Here is a 16837-nt window from a genome sequence, read left to right on the forward strand (position 1 = left end):
GGGGATGATTTATGTGATGCGGTGCTGAAATTTTTTTGAGTTCTGTTATATGCCTGATGAAGTTAATTCTACTGCTATTACTCTTATCCCAAAGAGGTTAGGAGCTGAACGTATGGAGGAGTTTCGTCCTATTTCTTGTTGTAATGTTGTGTATAAGTGTATCTCGTGGGTCTTAGCTGAGAGATTGCAGTTATGGTTGCCTGCTTTCATCAGTGGTAATAGTCTGCATTTGTTCTGGGTAGGTCGATTTTCGAAAACATATTATTGTGTCAGGAGCTTGTGGGGGGCTATAAGGAACGCAGAGGGAAGCCGCATTGTGTGTTGAAGGTAGATCTTCAGAAAGCGTATGATTCGGCCAATTAGGATTTTTTGTTTGATGTGTCGGTGGCTATAGGTACGCTCCTTTAGTTTGTTAGTTGGGTAAGGGCTTGTGTTACTTCGCCTATGTTCTCTATGATGGTTAATGGTTCCCTTGAGGGGTTTTTTCCTGGTAGAAAAGGGTTGAGGCAGGGGGATCCGTTGTCTCCTTTTTTGTTTGTAATGGTGATGGAGGTCTTGTCTAGGTTGTTGAATAATCCGCCTGTGTGGTTTAGGTTCCATGATCGGTGTGAGCGTGTGGGCCTGACTCATTTGGTTTTTGCAGACGATTTGACGATTTTCTGTGTAGCTGAGAGAGATTCTTTGGAGTTTGTGAGACAGGTTCTGGCAGATTTTGCAGGGCTGTCTGGGTTAATTGCTAATGTTGGAAAGAGTTCCATGTTTGTTGCGGGTGTGGAGTCTAGGGAGGCGGAGGAACTAGCTGCATTTATGGATTTCTCTCTTGGTTCGCTGCCTGTTAGGTACGTGGGTTTACCTTTATTGGCGGGTCGGTTGAGGGTTGGGGATTGTGCACATTTGATTTAAAGGATTACAGCTCGTATTAGAAGCTGGGCAGTATGGTCCCTCTCCTTTGCTGGGAGGTTGCAGCTTGTTAGGTCTGTTTTACAATCCTTTCAGGTGTTTTAGTGTAGCATCTTTGTGTGCCTACGTGTGTAACTCATGAGGTTGATTTTCTGTTACGTAGTTATTTATGGAAGGGTAGTCCGGTGAGTTGAGGTGGTGCATGGGTGGCGTGGAATGAGGTATGCTTGTCGTTGGGTAAGGGAGGGTTGGGTGTGAAGCATGTGGCCCTTTGGAACCAGGCTGCTATTATGAAGCTGGTCTGGCTTCTCTTAATTAAATCGGGTTCATTATGGGTGGCGTGGGTAGAGGCTTATGTTTTGCGTGGGCGGTTCTTGTGGACTGTTCGGAGTGAGGTTGGGAGGTCTTGGTACTTGAGGGCTATCTTACGAAGTAGAGGTAGATTCAAGCATTTGGTTTGTTTGATGGTTGGCGATGGTCGGTCTTATTTTGTTTGGTGCGATCCTTGGCTGTCGGAGGGTGCGATTTTGGATTTATATGGGTCTACGGTGGTTTATGATGCAGGGAGTAGTTTGGAGGCGCGGTTTTCGGAGTTCATGGATGGTGAGAGAGGTTGGAGGTGGCCTATAGTGTCTTAGGAGCTTCTTGAGATCTGGGGTCTTATTCAAGCAGTGGGGCCTAGGGTGGGGGGAGGGGGGGGGAAGATTATTGGGTTTGGGTTACGGATGCGAGTGTCGGTTTTCTATCGCTAGTGCATAGGAGAGTTTGCGTCCTCGTCGTTCTAGGGTGTCTTGGGCTGGTATTTTGTGGGCGGGGGGTGATATTTCACATCATTTCTTCTATGCATGGTTAGGTATGAGGGGCAGGTTGGGTACGCGGGATTGGTTGAGGAGTTGGGGTGTGTTGTCAGGGGGGGTGCCTTCTGTGTGGAAGAGGTGTGGAGTCGCAGATCATTTATTTTTTGAGTGTGGGTTTGGGAGAGAGGTGTGGTCTAGTGTGTTGCGTCAGTTGGGCTCGTTGCATCGGGTGGCAGGTTGGGATGTGGAGTTGAGTTGGTTGTGTCAAGTGGGGTCAGGTAAGGAGATGCATAGTAAGTTATTCCGTGTATTGGTGTGCTTCCATATACTACATCTGGCAGGAGCGTAACTCGCGACTGCATGGAAGTAGACTGAGGTCGGTGTCTGCTCTGGTTCACCTTATGGTCTCTACGGTTCGTGCTCGTGCTTCTTCCTGAAGGGTTGATCTTCTTGGTCTTATATAGTGTGTTTCCGGATGTTTTTTCTTTTTAAATTTCAGTTGTTCTTTATTTTGTTGTCGTCCCTTGTTTATGGGGTTTTGGTTTCTTTTCTCTGACTTTCTCCCTGGTGGTTTGCGAGTTTGCGTTTTTTGTTGGTTTTGTTCTGGTCTTATCTTGTAGGTTTTGTTTTGGGTTTTGTTACCCTGTCTTTGCTTGTGCTTTGATGCTTTGATCCCGGGCTGTGAGATCCCCCTTGTTGTTATATAATAATATCACCTATTCTAAAAAAATATTCAAAGGGACAATGAAGGAGAATTTGTAGAAAATTGTTAGAAATAGCATATTTAAGTTTTTACTTACAAAACTAGTATCTTTTTTTAAAATTCGTAAAAATAGTTTTTTTAGTTAAAAAAATCAACTTTTTCTAATTTATCGATTGTTTCAAGCTTTCTTGATACATCTCGCCAGATTATACACCTAGATTATGTGTATCTCGATACTAATCTCGAACAAAATAACACCGAGATTCTACATATTTGAGCTTTCTCGATGAAATTCCAGATATAATTAGCACCGAAATTCATATATTTGAATTTTCTCAGTGGAATCTTGGGCAGGATTAACACCGAGATTCTATATATATATATATCTTAAATATTACCCAATTTTTCAAAAAATTTGATATTTTCCAAAATTTAAAAATGTTGAATCAATTTGGAAAATCTAATTTGATAATTGGAAAATGCATTTGGAATTTTGAAAATTCATAAAATTGTGAAAACATAAATTATGCTAAAGATTTGAAAATTTACGTAATAATTTGATATAATATTTAGTAAACATAATCGAATTTGGAGAAAAATTGAAAATAGTATATGATTTGGGAAGATTACAAAAAAAAAAAAAAAAAACAAATCTCGGTGTGTAACCAAGCAAGATGTATCGAGAAGGTCCAAAACAATCGACAAGTTCAAAAGAAGTTGATTTTTTAACTAATTCTCAGTGGTTGATCTTGCCCGAGATGGACCGAGAGAAACTACTTTTACGAGTTTCCAAAAAGCGTGCTAGTTTTGTAAAGTGAAAACTTAAATGTGCTATTTTTCACAATTTCTCATAATCTTTTCTCCCCATTTCGTTCCTCATTTTACCTTAATCCTTGGCGATGTAGGTATTTTTCCTCCAATAAACACAACTTTTCATATCCTTTTCTCCAAATAATACAATTTCTCACAAATATCTCTTTTGTGCATTTGGATTTTACAAAAGAACCATATAACATAACCACCCCGTGCATTTAGAAGACAGAGGATGTTGGCCTTTTGGTCTTAATCTTGAATTAATTCATTTTAATTATTTAATTAATTAATATTTTGATGATTACAAACATGCTTTTATTTATTAATAATTTGAATGTTTTGAAGTGTTCATTGCATAGAGCTTGGAACAACGATTCCAACGTAGTTTGAATCAATTAAATCGGACCTCAAACGAAGAAGATGTGGCTGAAACAAGCTTAATGAAAAAACATCGAGCTGATGACATGGCAAAATTGTTCTCATCAAAGTGGACCAATTGAAATGTGCCACTTAGAGCAATGGAGAAGTGACATATGAAGAACTTTTGATTTTTGGATTGATTCTAAAAAGGAAATGAATTTAAAAAGAAAATAAATTTAATATTATTTTATGTTTGTGTCTAACGGCTAGTTTTGGACATATACTGGGTATTTACTTTTTGTTGGGTTTTAAAAGAAATGATTTTAAAAGATATATATTATTATATTATATTTTGATTGTGTCTAACGGCTAGTTTAGTTTAAAATCTCCACCATTGATTTTTCTTTTCCAAAATCCAATGGTCCAAATTAAATGTGGTTTTCAGCAATTTTCCCTCCTGATTTAAACATTTCATCTTCTCCAAATTTCAACAACAATTGTTGCTCTCTCTAAGTCTCAATTTTCTTCTTTTCATCTTATTCTTGAGAGAAATGTTTTATGTGGTGAGGATTGATTTGTTGTGAGCTTAATATTGTAAATCCACTCTATTAAGATAATTGTAAGAATGTTCTTTAACATTTCCAAACTTTTGTAAGGATTGCTCTTGATCCCAGAAAAAGAGCGGTTGTAACGGTTTGATCGTTATCCGTAGAAACGATTGAGTGTTGGGGTTGATGCCCTAAATTTCGTGGGTCATGTAGTTTGTTGTATTATATAAACATTTTATTTATTTAATAAAATCTGAGGTATTTTATTCGACATTTAGTAGCATTAACTCACAAAACCAATAAACAAACATCCAAGGTTATCTTACATAACTTAAACATGTATGTAGAGGCGTACAAGTGAATTTTGTTTAAGCAATGACTTGAATGGTCTGTAGTAGATGGATAAGACTGGGACCTTTATCCTGGTGACACTACGAATACGACATGTTTTGTAGATGTTACAATTGCTGTAAAGTTCTACAAATGATTGATCCAGATGATTCATGTAAATACATGTGAGCAGAGGTGTTCTATACAAAAGGTTTGTATAAGATCAGACCACGAAATGAATAGTCTCATTATATAACACCGTTAATAGTAGAGGCTTACATTTCACCAGGATGACCATAGGTGACATGACTTGAATCCTGAATGAGTTGTGAACTCCTACCTATAAAGGCGGTCTTTTGATTTGCATGGGTGAGAGTAGTCAGTTCGCAGACTCAATATACCTACCATTTTGTGGATTCGCCTGATTGGGGAGCTAAGAATACAGCTACACAAGACGGAATTCACTCATTCCCTAATGTCGGATAAGTAGATAAATTGCTACCTTAAGGGCTGATTTCGGAGCTTGAACAATGTGGTGTCACATCTTCTCTTAGCCTGAGAGGGATTTGGTCATAGTTGGACTATGACTTATTGTTCATTAGAGAGATTAGTGGTATTTAATGAGTTATATGTAACTATAGAGGCAAAATGGCAATTTTCACTCAGTTGTACTTACGAGCAATTTGTAAAGGGTCATTGCGCTGTTGACTTGTTATATCCAATGGACACAGAAATATATCTATAGTGTAAAAAGTGCAGCTGTCGGTCTTTAGTAGAGTGACTAGCAGTTAATGGAAGTTGAGTAATTTAATTAAAGGAGTTTAATTAATTATCCAAGTACCGTTGGAGTTTCAATTTATAGATCCATAAGATCCCTCTATAGCTCAACCGGGATTATTGAGAATTAATTTTGGATTAATTTGAATTGTTCAAATTAATTGAAGGATTAATTATATATGATATAATTAATTTAAATTAATTATCTGTGATATAATTAATATAATGTATTTGATATATTATAATATAAAGTTTGTTATGAGATGAAATAAACATTTGAATATAATGCAAATACTAATTATATGGATTAAATTCATATAATTAAATTTAATATAAATTGGATTTATATTAAATACCATGAATTATTGATAGTTTTAAAACTATATGTTATATTGTATTTGATATAATGTAAACTATAGATTATGTGTTATATTTGATATAACATATAGTTATATATATAATAAATTGGTTATTATCTATCTATCTATCTATATATATAACAAGGGCCTTTTAAAATATAAAAATAATTAAAAATATTTATACTTTATAACAAAAAGTTTCAAAAGTACATAACTTTCTATTTATAAAAATTTTCCTTTATAATATTATTATTTTTTAAACTAAAATATGGTTTTTTTGAATTAAAGGGAGGGAGTTATAACTTCCTTCCCCTTAATAGTCTCAATTTTAATCTTGGGTTGACGAGTTGCAACAATCTTCTTTGTCTTCTATCCTGGGTTTTTTTATAGAGAGTATGTGAATTTTTTAAGATTGATCTGCCCTGCAAAATCTTTTGTCCTCTCAGCCAAAACTTTCTTTCTTTCCCAAAAATTATCAGAAAAGCCTATAACTCTCTCTATAATTCTCAACCCCTAAGGAGAATACAAAAGACTCTTTTGTGGTAGTGTCCACATTGGTTATTGCTATTTTTCATTCGTGTTCCAAGGTGGGTTCGTGACAGGTTTGAGAGGAATATTGTGAAGATTTTATGGCTTCAAGGGTTAGTATGACTAAACCCTAATTTCTTTCTCTGTAATATTTTAAGCATGCCGTAAACATTTTTTTTTGTTAGAATGCATAATATGGTTGTGAATTTTATCATTTTGTGAAATTTAAAAAATTAGGACACGATCCCACTTCTGATTTGGACCTCACAATCCTTCATTGAGTTTGCTCTTGGACTCGCAAAAAGAGCGGTGTAGCGGTTAGGCTCTAATCTGTAGAAAGAGTCGATGAGATTTCTATTCGCATACTCAAGAGGAGCTTGAGAAGTGAATGTAGGTCGGTTGTGCTGAACCACTATAAAAATCTCCGATGTTAATTTCTCTATCTCTATACTACTTTAATATTGCAATTATTGTGTTATTATAGTTTATTACATGAAATTAATTGCAATATTTGTTCTTGAAATTTATTGTTCATATTTGTTTACTTTGATTGGTAGTTCTTTAATTTGTGTATCTTTTACCAATCTTATTATTAGAATTAAATAGCTTAAAAGTGTTAATTTTTATTTATTGATTATTTTGGATTAAATTTATTGTTTAAATTATGTCTAGCAAAAAGTTTATTAATTTCCTTAATTGGGCCCACTTAATGAAAAAGTTTTAATTAGTTTAAATCCTATTCACCTCATCTAGGGTTGCCATACCAATCCTGGAAACGTACAATTATCAAATAAGGTGTGCTATCTATGGTTTTTCTTTTTTTCTAGATTTGTTTTGTATTTCTCTCTTTAATCGCTAGAATTTTTATTTCAGGAGATTTGACAGAACGAATCATCAAATAAGTTATTTCATCTTTTTTTTTTTAATGTATTGTTGTCATCTCTTAAAATATTATGATGCGTCTAGATTTTTGTTTTTGGGATGTAATTTCAAATTACATTAAACAATTTTACAGTTTTTTTTTTCATATAGATTTTGGAACACCGATAAGTTTTTTTTTTTTTTTATTATTATTATTATGTGTGTTTTTCTTTAATTACTAGATTTTTTTTATATCATCAAATAATGTGTTTCATCTCTTTCTCTTTTTTAGATTTGTTTTGTATGTCTCTGTTTAATCACTAAGATTTTTATTTCAAGAAATTTGATAGTAACAAACTTATCACCAAAGAAGGTATTTTATTTTTTTAAGTATTGTTTGTCATCTCTTTAAATATTATGTTGTGTCTAGATTTTTGTTTCTTGTGACGTAATTTAAAAATACAATCAATAATTATATATTTTTTTGTATTTTCATATACATTTTAGAACGTTCTATAAGTTTGAATTTTTTTTAAATTATTCTGTCTCTCTTTAATTACTAGGAATTTTTTTCATATAGATTTTGGAACAACCAATGAATTTATAGTTTTTTTTTATATATTATTACGTGTACCTCTCTTTAATTAATAGTTCTTTAAAGAAGTAATTGGTAAATATTCATGGATATTTTTTTTAACTATTAAAAATAGAGTTTTCTTTTTTCTTTATTGAGTTTCATTAAATATAGAGTTACATTTCTTGAAGAAATGCAACATGGTGAGAGTTGTCACCTCATCATAGTTGCATCTTTCCAAGAGACAACTCTATATTCGTTGTATTTTTTTTTGAAGTCATCCATTAAAACAATAAAAGTGAGCCTACTTTTACACACCTAGTTTAAAAAATGTCATTATCTTTACTAGTAGTTTTTTAAAGAGCTCTAATTAGAGATGACAACGGGGTGGGGTGGAGTTGGGGATGCATTCCTTATCCCCGTTCCAACGAAGAATTTTCATCTCGTCCCCACCTCATTTCCGGTTACGGGGGAGTCGGAGTCGAGATCGGGGAATCCCCATTCGGGGATCGAGTCCTCGTGGAAAAAACATCTCTATTTTTTTTTATTTTTAATTATTTTTTATTTAGAAATTATTCATAATTTGGTATTTATATTGAAATGGTAAACATTTTAGATTGGAAGTTAGTATTATTATTGTTTTATTTATTTAAATGAATAATTTAAAAGAAAACTAACAATGTTATATATATACATACATATATACACACACATATATACATAATATACATACAAATATATATATACACACACATACATAGATATAAGCTAATTTTTCTTTTTTAAATATATCCAGTAGCTTAACACTTATATATGTGTGTTATGAATAATATTATAAATGACCATTATATAAAATAATATATTATAAAAATAATATCAAATAAATATTTGGGATAGGGGTCCTTGATTGGAAACCCGATTAGATCCCTGGTTTGACCCCATACCCGATCAAATTAGAGATTCTTTGCCCCAGTTAGGTCGGGAACCCGATCCCGTAGGACATTTTGCCATCCCTAGCTCTATTTTTTTTTTTTTTAATCCTAGGCCGCAAGAATATATATATTTGGCAAATGTATTTTTAAAGACTATTTTCAGATTATGTAATTCAAATAGCGCAAATTTTATGTAACTTTCATGAAATACTATATTTGTTAAAATATAAATTTATATTTAGATATGGAAAAAAAATATAAAGATGTTGTGTCTCAAAATTTGCACTAACTAGACCATAGTATCTTAAAATTATTTTAAAAACACATTTATCAAGCATATATTTATTCAACAAATCCAAAAACATAAAACATGACCCATATTTCCTACCAAGCCTCACTTTGTTGAACAAATATTTGAATGTTAACATGATCAATTTTTTTTTCTTTCTCAATTACAAATTGGTGGTGGTGGGATTTGAACCAACAGACCTATTAGTTCTTAGCATATATAGGTGCTAGTTGAGTTAAGCTCTTATTGGCAAATGTTACGGTGATCAGTTGAACTTTACTACTTTTATCAGGTGGTTGAATAAGATAAAACATAGGTAATTCAAATTTTTTAGTTATATTTTCCTTGAATATTATGCGTAGAATGAACACCTATTTATAATAAGGTGGATACAATAAAATATACAAATAATCGTAAATTTGAGGAGAAGATACAATAAAAGATACAAAAGATTTAAACAGAAAATCTAAACAAATCTAAGAAAACATAAAACTCAGATGGGAAAGCAGTCATGAGTTTAACAAAATAGTTCTGAAAGGAGCTTGAAGAAAGAGGCTTAGTGAATAAATCAACAATCTGGTCAAAAGATGAGACGAAATGAACAATAAAATCTTTGTGAAGAACCTTTTCACAAACAAAATGATAGTAAATTTCAATATGTTTAGTGTGAGCATGAAAAACGAGATTGCTGGCAAGAGAGATAGCAGGCACATTATCATACCATAACACAGGGAGATCGGAGAGGAAAACATTAAGATCACATAAAAGTCGTTGGAGCCAATAAACATTAGACGCAATATTGGCAAGAGAACGATACTCAACTTCAGTAGATTAAGTAGGTTGCTTTTTAGCAGACTAGGAAATAGGAGAAGAGCCAAGGAGAACAATATATCTTGAGTTTGAGCAACGATCAGATGAATCACCAGCCTAATTAGCATCACAGAACGCTTGTAGAGAAAGCTTGCTAGGTTTGAATAGAATACCGGCCTGGCGTACCACAAGGATACCAAAGGATGCATTTGACAGCGGAGTAATGAATAACAGTGGGCCACTGCATGAACTGACTAACATGGTTAACGACAAAGGCAATGTCTAAACGAGTGAATGTGAGATACTGTAATGATCCAACAGGCTTCCGATAGGGAGTGACATCATAACTTTAAGACCACCAGTAACAGTCTGAACTTCAAAACCCAAAAAATAACTGAGCTTGCCAAGATCTGAAATTTGAAATTTTGAGGCGAGCATAAGCTTTAATCGATTAAAATAATTCGAATCAGAGCCAGTAATTACAATGGCATCAACATATAGAAGAAGATATGTTAAGAAGGAACCGATGGGTTGAACAAACAATGAAGTATTAGAAGCAAACATGACGAACCCCAAGGTGAGTAAATAGGAAGCAAAACGATCATACCATGCTCGAGGTGCCTGTTGAGCCCATAAAAACTCTTATGAAGAAAACAAGCATGATCGAGGTAGGATTTGTCAATAAAACTAATAGGCTGAGACATATAAACAACTTCCTATAACCGACCGTGCAAAAAGGCATTTTTGACATCCATCTGATGCAAAGGCTAAGAGTAGGTTACTACAAGTGTAAAGATTACCTGAATGGTAGGCTTCTTAACCACAGGGTTAAAAGTCTTAGAGAAATCAAAACCTTCAATCTGATGATACTCTTGCTAGGATTGGTGTCCTAGTTCTCCCGAAGTCTCGTAGTTTGTAAACTGTACACATTGTTATGAATAAAATAAGAGTTATTTTATTTTGAATTTACTTATATCCAATAAACAAAGTATCCAATAAACAAAGCTCCATGGTTATTGTATGAAAACTTAAGCATGTATATGAGATATACAAGTGGATCATGCCTTAAGTGATAAACTAAAAAGATATGCAATATAAGGATTAAGAAGGGATACCTGATCCTGGTGACACTACGGATACGACCAACTTTGTAGAGGTTTACAAGTGTTATAAACTACTACAGATGGTTGATCCTGACCATTTAAGTGGAGACATGCAAGCGAGGGTGTCCTATACAAAGAGTTTATATAAGACCGGACCATGAGATGACTAGTCTCTTTATATAACGCCGTTGATACTTGAGACTTACATCTCACCTAAACGACCATAGGTGATATGACCTCAATCCTGAGTATTTTGGGAACTTCTGCCTTTAAGGGCGGTCTTTTGATTAGTATGGGTGAGAATGGTCAGATTTCCAACTCAACAAGCCTACCTTTTTGGGAATTTGTCTGATTGGGGAGCTGGGAACTCATTTACATAAGATGGAATTCACTCCTTCCCCGAAGCAGGGGTAAGTAGATAGATTGCTCCCTTAAGGGCTGATTTCGGGTCTTGAACATAGTGGCCACAACTTCTCTTTGGAAGAGAGGACTTAGTCATAGTAGGACTATGACTTATGTTCATTAGAGGGATCAATGGTACTTAGAGTTAGATGTAACTACAGAAGCATAACGATAAATTGGCCCAACTGTACTTATGAGCGATCTGTGAAGGGTTATCGCATTGTTGGTTGGTTGATATGGACACAAAATATATCTGTAGTAAGGAGAGTGCAGTTTTCGATCTTTAGTGGAGTACCCGACAGTTAACGAATGGTGGATCTCGTGACTAAAGAGTTTAGTCAGTTATTTATATACCATTGGAGCTTCAAGCTATAGGTTCATAAGGTCCCCTTGGTAGCTTAATGGATTCAAGTTGAGGATCAGTTCTTGGTGTTGATTTAAAATATTCAAATTGACAAGAGGAAATTCGATTATATATGATATAATCGGTGTGATGTATGAGATACATCAAGTAGGGGATTAATGTAAATATGATTTACATTAAGTACCATAAAATAGAAAAAGAACTATGGTTTATATGTTTCATGAGATGAAATATTTAAACTATAGGTTAAAAATATAATATGGTAAATTGGTTATCATATATATTTATAATAATATTAATTATTGGATAATTATCTATTTTTCTTTAATAACCAATTGAGTGAGAGATTATTGATGGTTTTATTGGTTGCTAAACGATCGTTTAACTCAGGAAGCTTGGTAAATGATTGAGTAAAGCGTTTACTCTTTCGTGTATATGATCACTTGGATTTTGGTACACGATCAAGGAGACACAGACTTCATCGGACAGTTCAAGGCCCGGTTCACTTGTTTGAACCGGTGACTCTTTGTTATTTATAATACTTAGCTTTGGTTTTGAGGATTTTGAGGCTAATTATCTCGGTTCATGTTTATATGCCATAGTGTATGACATATAGATTTGAAACCCACCTTAGTTTATGTAATTATTCATGCATCATGTATTATAAGTGCTATAATATGACATGATGAAATTACAAGAGAGCATGCGCATGCATCATGAAATATAAGAGTTATATTTATGCATGCAGTAAGCATATTCATGCATTATCTTTATATTATAAGCGTTATAGTATAAGGTGTATGGAAGCATGTGTGTTTGGTTCTTTGCTTGGTTATATAAGTGTTATATAAAAGTAGCAATGAATGAACAATGCATGGAGCATGATACTTAGGCCTATTTATAAATGTTATGAATACCTTGTATGTATTTGCTTTGTGTTGTGGATGGTTTTAGTTTTTTTTTTCTTTTTTTTTATAAGCATTATAATAGAAATTATAACTAAAATCGATAAAAAAGAGTTGCATACAAACTTAGGCGAACTCATATTTTAAAAAGGGTTTTAAAATCGGATTGAGATAGACTTAAGTTCAAGGTTCTAATGAGATTAGCAACCTAAGTTTAATCTTTTTAAATTGGTTTAATAAGATTAAATAGATTGACATAAAAGATTAAAATTGTATTAAATCTATCTATAAAGAATCTTTTGTCTAAGGTAGGCTCTGTCTAGGCTGGGGTACTTAAACTGACGGAAATGGAACACCCCTACCTAGGAACCTACCTGGAAAGGTGAATTAAATAGATTTTCTGCAAGCACGCGACAGTTGGTTAAGACTCTGTTAAAGAGTTTAATAGATGATGACCAAAAATTGTTCAACTATCCAAGGTAAAAGTTACTTTTGGAACCTAAAAATTCACTTTGTTAAAATTATTAGTCATGTTTTTTCTAAGTAAACTAAACCCTAGGTTATAAAATACTCAATGGGAGGAAGAGATATATATGATATGTGAATGATTCCACTCACGTTTCTCCGTGAATGTACACGCTGTGAAGTTTATGCTTGGCCTCGTGGTGCCCTGGGAGCATCCCCCTTCGGATGGTGTTTGCATGAGTCAATATCAAGGTGGACGGAGGGAGTTTTTATAGTAAGTGGGTGAAGGGTGTGTGTCAACACGTCATGCGGTCTCCTTCATTGGTTCGCACTGTGAGATCATTCTTGCACTTCCTCATGGCACCCTGGGAGTGTCCCCCTCCGGATGGGTTTTGTGCAGTTGATCAATATCAAGGTAAACTCCAAAAATGGATAGGGTCACTTTAGTTTTTGCCCCAATTGAATTTTTTCCCTTCAGATTGGTTGCTTGGGGCGGAACTTTAGGGCCTAAAATGATGTGTCACACTTACGGAAAATTGTTAAGTAAGTTAATGATTTCTTGACCAAATCAATGATGGCTAGTCGTTATAGGAGCAAAAGTTGTTTTGGCATTAATGGCTGGTTGAGAATGTCTCAATTCAGGAGGGATAAATTGACCACCCTTTGACGACTTTTGTCCTAAACCTTTGAAGCTGAAGGTCTCTTACCGAAGAGTTCCATAAGTGCGTTTAGATCGCTCCAATTTCACAATGATCGAAATACAACAATATACATTCAAATGCATAGTTATGCAAACAAATCTTAATTAACGCCATGCTTTGAACAAAAATAAATGAGGGAGTGAGTTGCCATACCAGTTGAAGACGTTCTTCAAACTTCGTATCTCAACACAGTGAAAACCTCTACGTGATCTACTAATACGCAGCAGAAGCATCGACTGCAGCAGCACACACAACCGTAAGATCACGAACGCAACGGTGATGAAACCACCAGAAAAGAGCCTCAGGTATTCTCAGAGTGAGAACCTAAAGCGTGGTCTTTGGTGAATTTGGTAGAAGAAGTAGGAAGACCAGATTGTGTAGGCAATAAGCAAGTGGGAAAGAAAAATGTGCTATCGTATTGCAAAATGCTTATCGTTTAGGAGAAGCTACACGATCATGTAGGTTTTACTGTACGATCGTTTAGGAAATGCTATACGATCGCTTAGCAAACTCGAGACACACTACGATCATTTAGGGAAGCTATCGATCGTGTAGGAACTAGTGTGCGATCATTTAGGCGCAAGTGGACGATCGTTTAGGTGGAGAGTGACTATCGTATAGGCTCTTGAAATGCTTAAGCGATCGATTACTTTTCACCAATGCGATCTCTCTTTCTTTTTGGACGGATGATTCAAAATGAAAATGGCGGTTACAATAATCGACGCTACCCCACTAACCTACGTCCGACGTGAAAAATTGGCTTAATTATGATATAATTAATCAATCAATTAATAATAAATATAATCATATTATATTTTTACCCTATAGTTTGATATCACATATTTGCTATAGTATTTTCTCCTCTACTTGATATAAATCATATTTATATCTAATTTCCTCCAAAATAATGTATCTCATACATTTAACTAATTATATCATATATAATTAACTAGTCCAATTATATCATATATAATTAACTAGTCCAATTATATCATATATAATCGAACTTCCTGTTATCAATTTGAACATTTCAAATTAACCCAAACACTGGTTCTCGACTTTATCCAAGCTACCCAGAGGACCTAATGGACCTGTGGCTTGAAGCTCCAACGGTCTATGAATAGCTAACTAAACTCTTTAGCCACGAGATCCACTATCCGTTAACTGTCAGGCAATCCACTAAAGACCAATAGTTGAAATTTTCTTACCACAAATATATTTCTGTGTCCATCGGATATAACCAATCATGAGTACGATGACCCTTCACAAATGTAAGTATAGCTAGGCCAAATTACCGTTTTGCCCTATAATTACATCTCACTCCTTAAGTACAACTAATTCCTCTAATGAACAATACAACATAGTCCAACTATGTATGACTCGAGCCAAGAGAAGATGTGTAGTGCCACATCGCTCAAGCCCTGAAATCAGCCCTTAAGGGAGCTATCTATCTACTTACTCCTACTTGGGGGAAGGAGTGAATTCCATCTTGTGTAGTTGAGTTCCCAGCTCCCAAATCAGACGAATCCCAAAATGGTAGGTTTGAATCGGTGACCTGACCACTCGCACCCATACAAATCAAAGGACCGCCTTCAATGGCAGGAGTTCTCAACTCACTCAGGATTGAGGTCATGTTACCTATGGTCATCCTAGTGAAGTGAAGTCTCTGTCATGAACGGTGTTATATAACGAGACGTTAACACTTCGTGATCAGATCTTATACAAACTCTTTGTATAGGACATCCCCGCTCGTATGTCCCCAACACAAATGATCAGGATCAGACCATCTATGATGAGTCACAACACTTGTGACCATTCCACAAAGCGAGCCGCATCCGTAGTGTTACCAGGATAAGGTTTCCCTCCTATATCCATATACTATAGACCATTTTGGTTATCTCTCAAGACATGATCCACTTGTATGTCACCACATACATGCTTGAGTTACATACAGATAACTAGGGATTTTATGTTTATTGGTTTGTGGTAAAGCAAATAAAACAAGCAACTGAGCAAAAAACAAGATGTGAAGTAAATATCATATATTATACAATACAAGCGTTCGTACAAACTGTTTACAAACTACAGGACACGAGACTTTAGGGCATCAACCATAACAGAAGCGTCATTGCGAAACTAGATGTCACACGGGGTTCATGTTAGTTTTGCCAAACCGTATTGGATGTTGTATGTTTTTTCAACGAGTATTTGCTTAAAACCTAACGTAGGTCAATGTGTTTTTCTTATTCAGTAACATGTTTTATTTTTCATTAAATGCCTCTAGTTTGACCGATTTTATACAGTGGAAAGAGTCTTGTAAAATATATTTTGTGGTAAACGACCTCGAGTTTGTCATGGTTGAGGAGTGTCCTCAAGTCCCGACCCTTGATGTGCCGCGAAGTATTCGTAATGCATGTGAGATGTGAATGAAGGCTAATTCATTGGCCCGATTTTAAATTTTGGCTAGCATACCTGATGCTTTAGCCAAATGGGTTGAGAACATGGTCATTGCACATCAAATCATGGACTCGTTGCAAGAATTTTTTGAACGTTAGCTCTTACTTTTTTAGCACAAATGGATGGATGACAAAACCAATAGTGTCAGTTCCCAAGTTAATCTCCAGGAAGAGAAAGCAATTATTGCTGACTTTGTTAAAGTTCATAGACGAGAAGTGTTCTCTGACATGGAACTTGGAGTTTATTTAGGTTCTGACACTGATCCCACTACTCTCCAAAAGAGGAGGACGTCTAAGACAGTAAATGTGATTTATTGGTCTTGGAGACGTATTTGGTAGAGAATGATGATTCTGCCTGGATCTTTGATTCGAGTGCTATTAATCACCTTAGTTCTTCCTACCAAGGATTTAGTTCCTAATGAACGTTGTCACAGGGAGAGTTGACTCTTCGAGTGGATACTGGTGACAGTTGTTGCTGTAGGCAGGCTGAAGTTATTTTTGGACAAGAAACGTTATCTATTACTGGATAATGTTTTTGTAGTTCCTCATATCAAGAGGAACTTAATCTCAGTTTCTTGTCTCATTGAACAAGGCTATATCGTCTCTTTTTCTCAGAGTAAAGTGTTTATTTTCAAGAATAGTATGGAGATTGGTTTTGGTTCAATGGCAAATAACTTGTATGTACTAAGGTCGTTAGTCATAAAAGCCTTGTTTAATGCTGAAATGTTCAGTACAGCGACAACAACTAAAAGACCAAAGGTTTCTCCCAAGGAAAACGTCCATCTTTGGCATATAAGGTTAGGTCACATCAACCTTAAAAGGATTGAGCAGATGGTGAAATGTGGACTTCTAAAAAGTTT

The 16837-nt window shown here is 34.9% G+C and overlaps 1 protein-coding gene across 1 annotated transcript; it reads left to right on the plus strand.

Annotated features, from left to right (window-relative positions):
• Positions 1 to 49: 49 nt before the first annotated feature.
• Positions 50 to 2134, plus strand: LOC150036335 (uncharacterized). Its single transcript, XM_090313637.1, has 6 exons — positions 50 to 215; positions 644 to 839; positions 1064 to 1085; positions 1182 to 1519; positions 1754 to 1835; positions 2039 to 2134. The coding sequence occupies exons 1-6, from the start codon at positions 50 to 52 to the stop codon at positions 2132 to 2134; spliced, it is 900 nt and encodes a 299-aa protein (XP_090169763.1).
• Positions 2135 to 16837: the final 14703 nt, after the last annotated feature.

Source organism: Benincasa hispida, chromosome 5 (assembly GCF_027475165.1).
Source record: "Benincasa hispida cultivar pf3 chromosome 5, pf3_genome.v1.1, whole genome shotgun sequence".
In the NCBI taxonomy this organism is placed as follows: domain Eukaryota; kingdom Viridiplantae; phylum Streptophyta; class Magnoliopsida; order Cucurbitales; family Cucurbitaceae; genus Benincasa; species Benincasa hispida.

Excerpts from the sequence above, each read along its gene's own strand:
- LOC150036335 (XM_090313637.1), top strand. The coding sequence starts at position 50 with ATGCCTGATGAAGTTAATTCTACTGCTATTACTCTTATCCCAAAGAGG. Across the intron at positions 1,086-1,181 it reads ATTTATGGAAGGGTAGTCCG|GCTGCTATTATGAAGCTGGT; the intron begins GTGAGTTGAGGT and ends CTTTGGAACCAG. Across the intron at positions 1,520-1,753 it reads GATGGTGAGAGAGGTTGGAG|GTATGAGGGGCAGGTTGGGT; the intron begins GTGGCCTATAGT and ends ATGCATGGTTAG.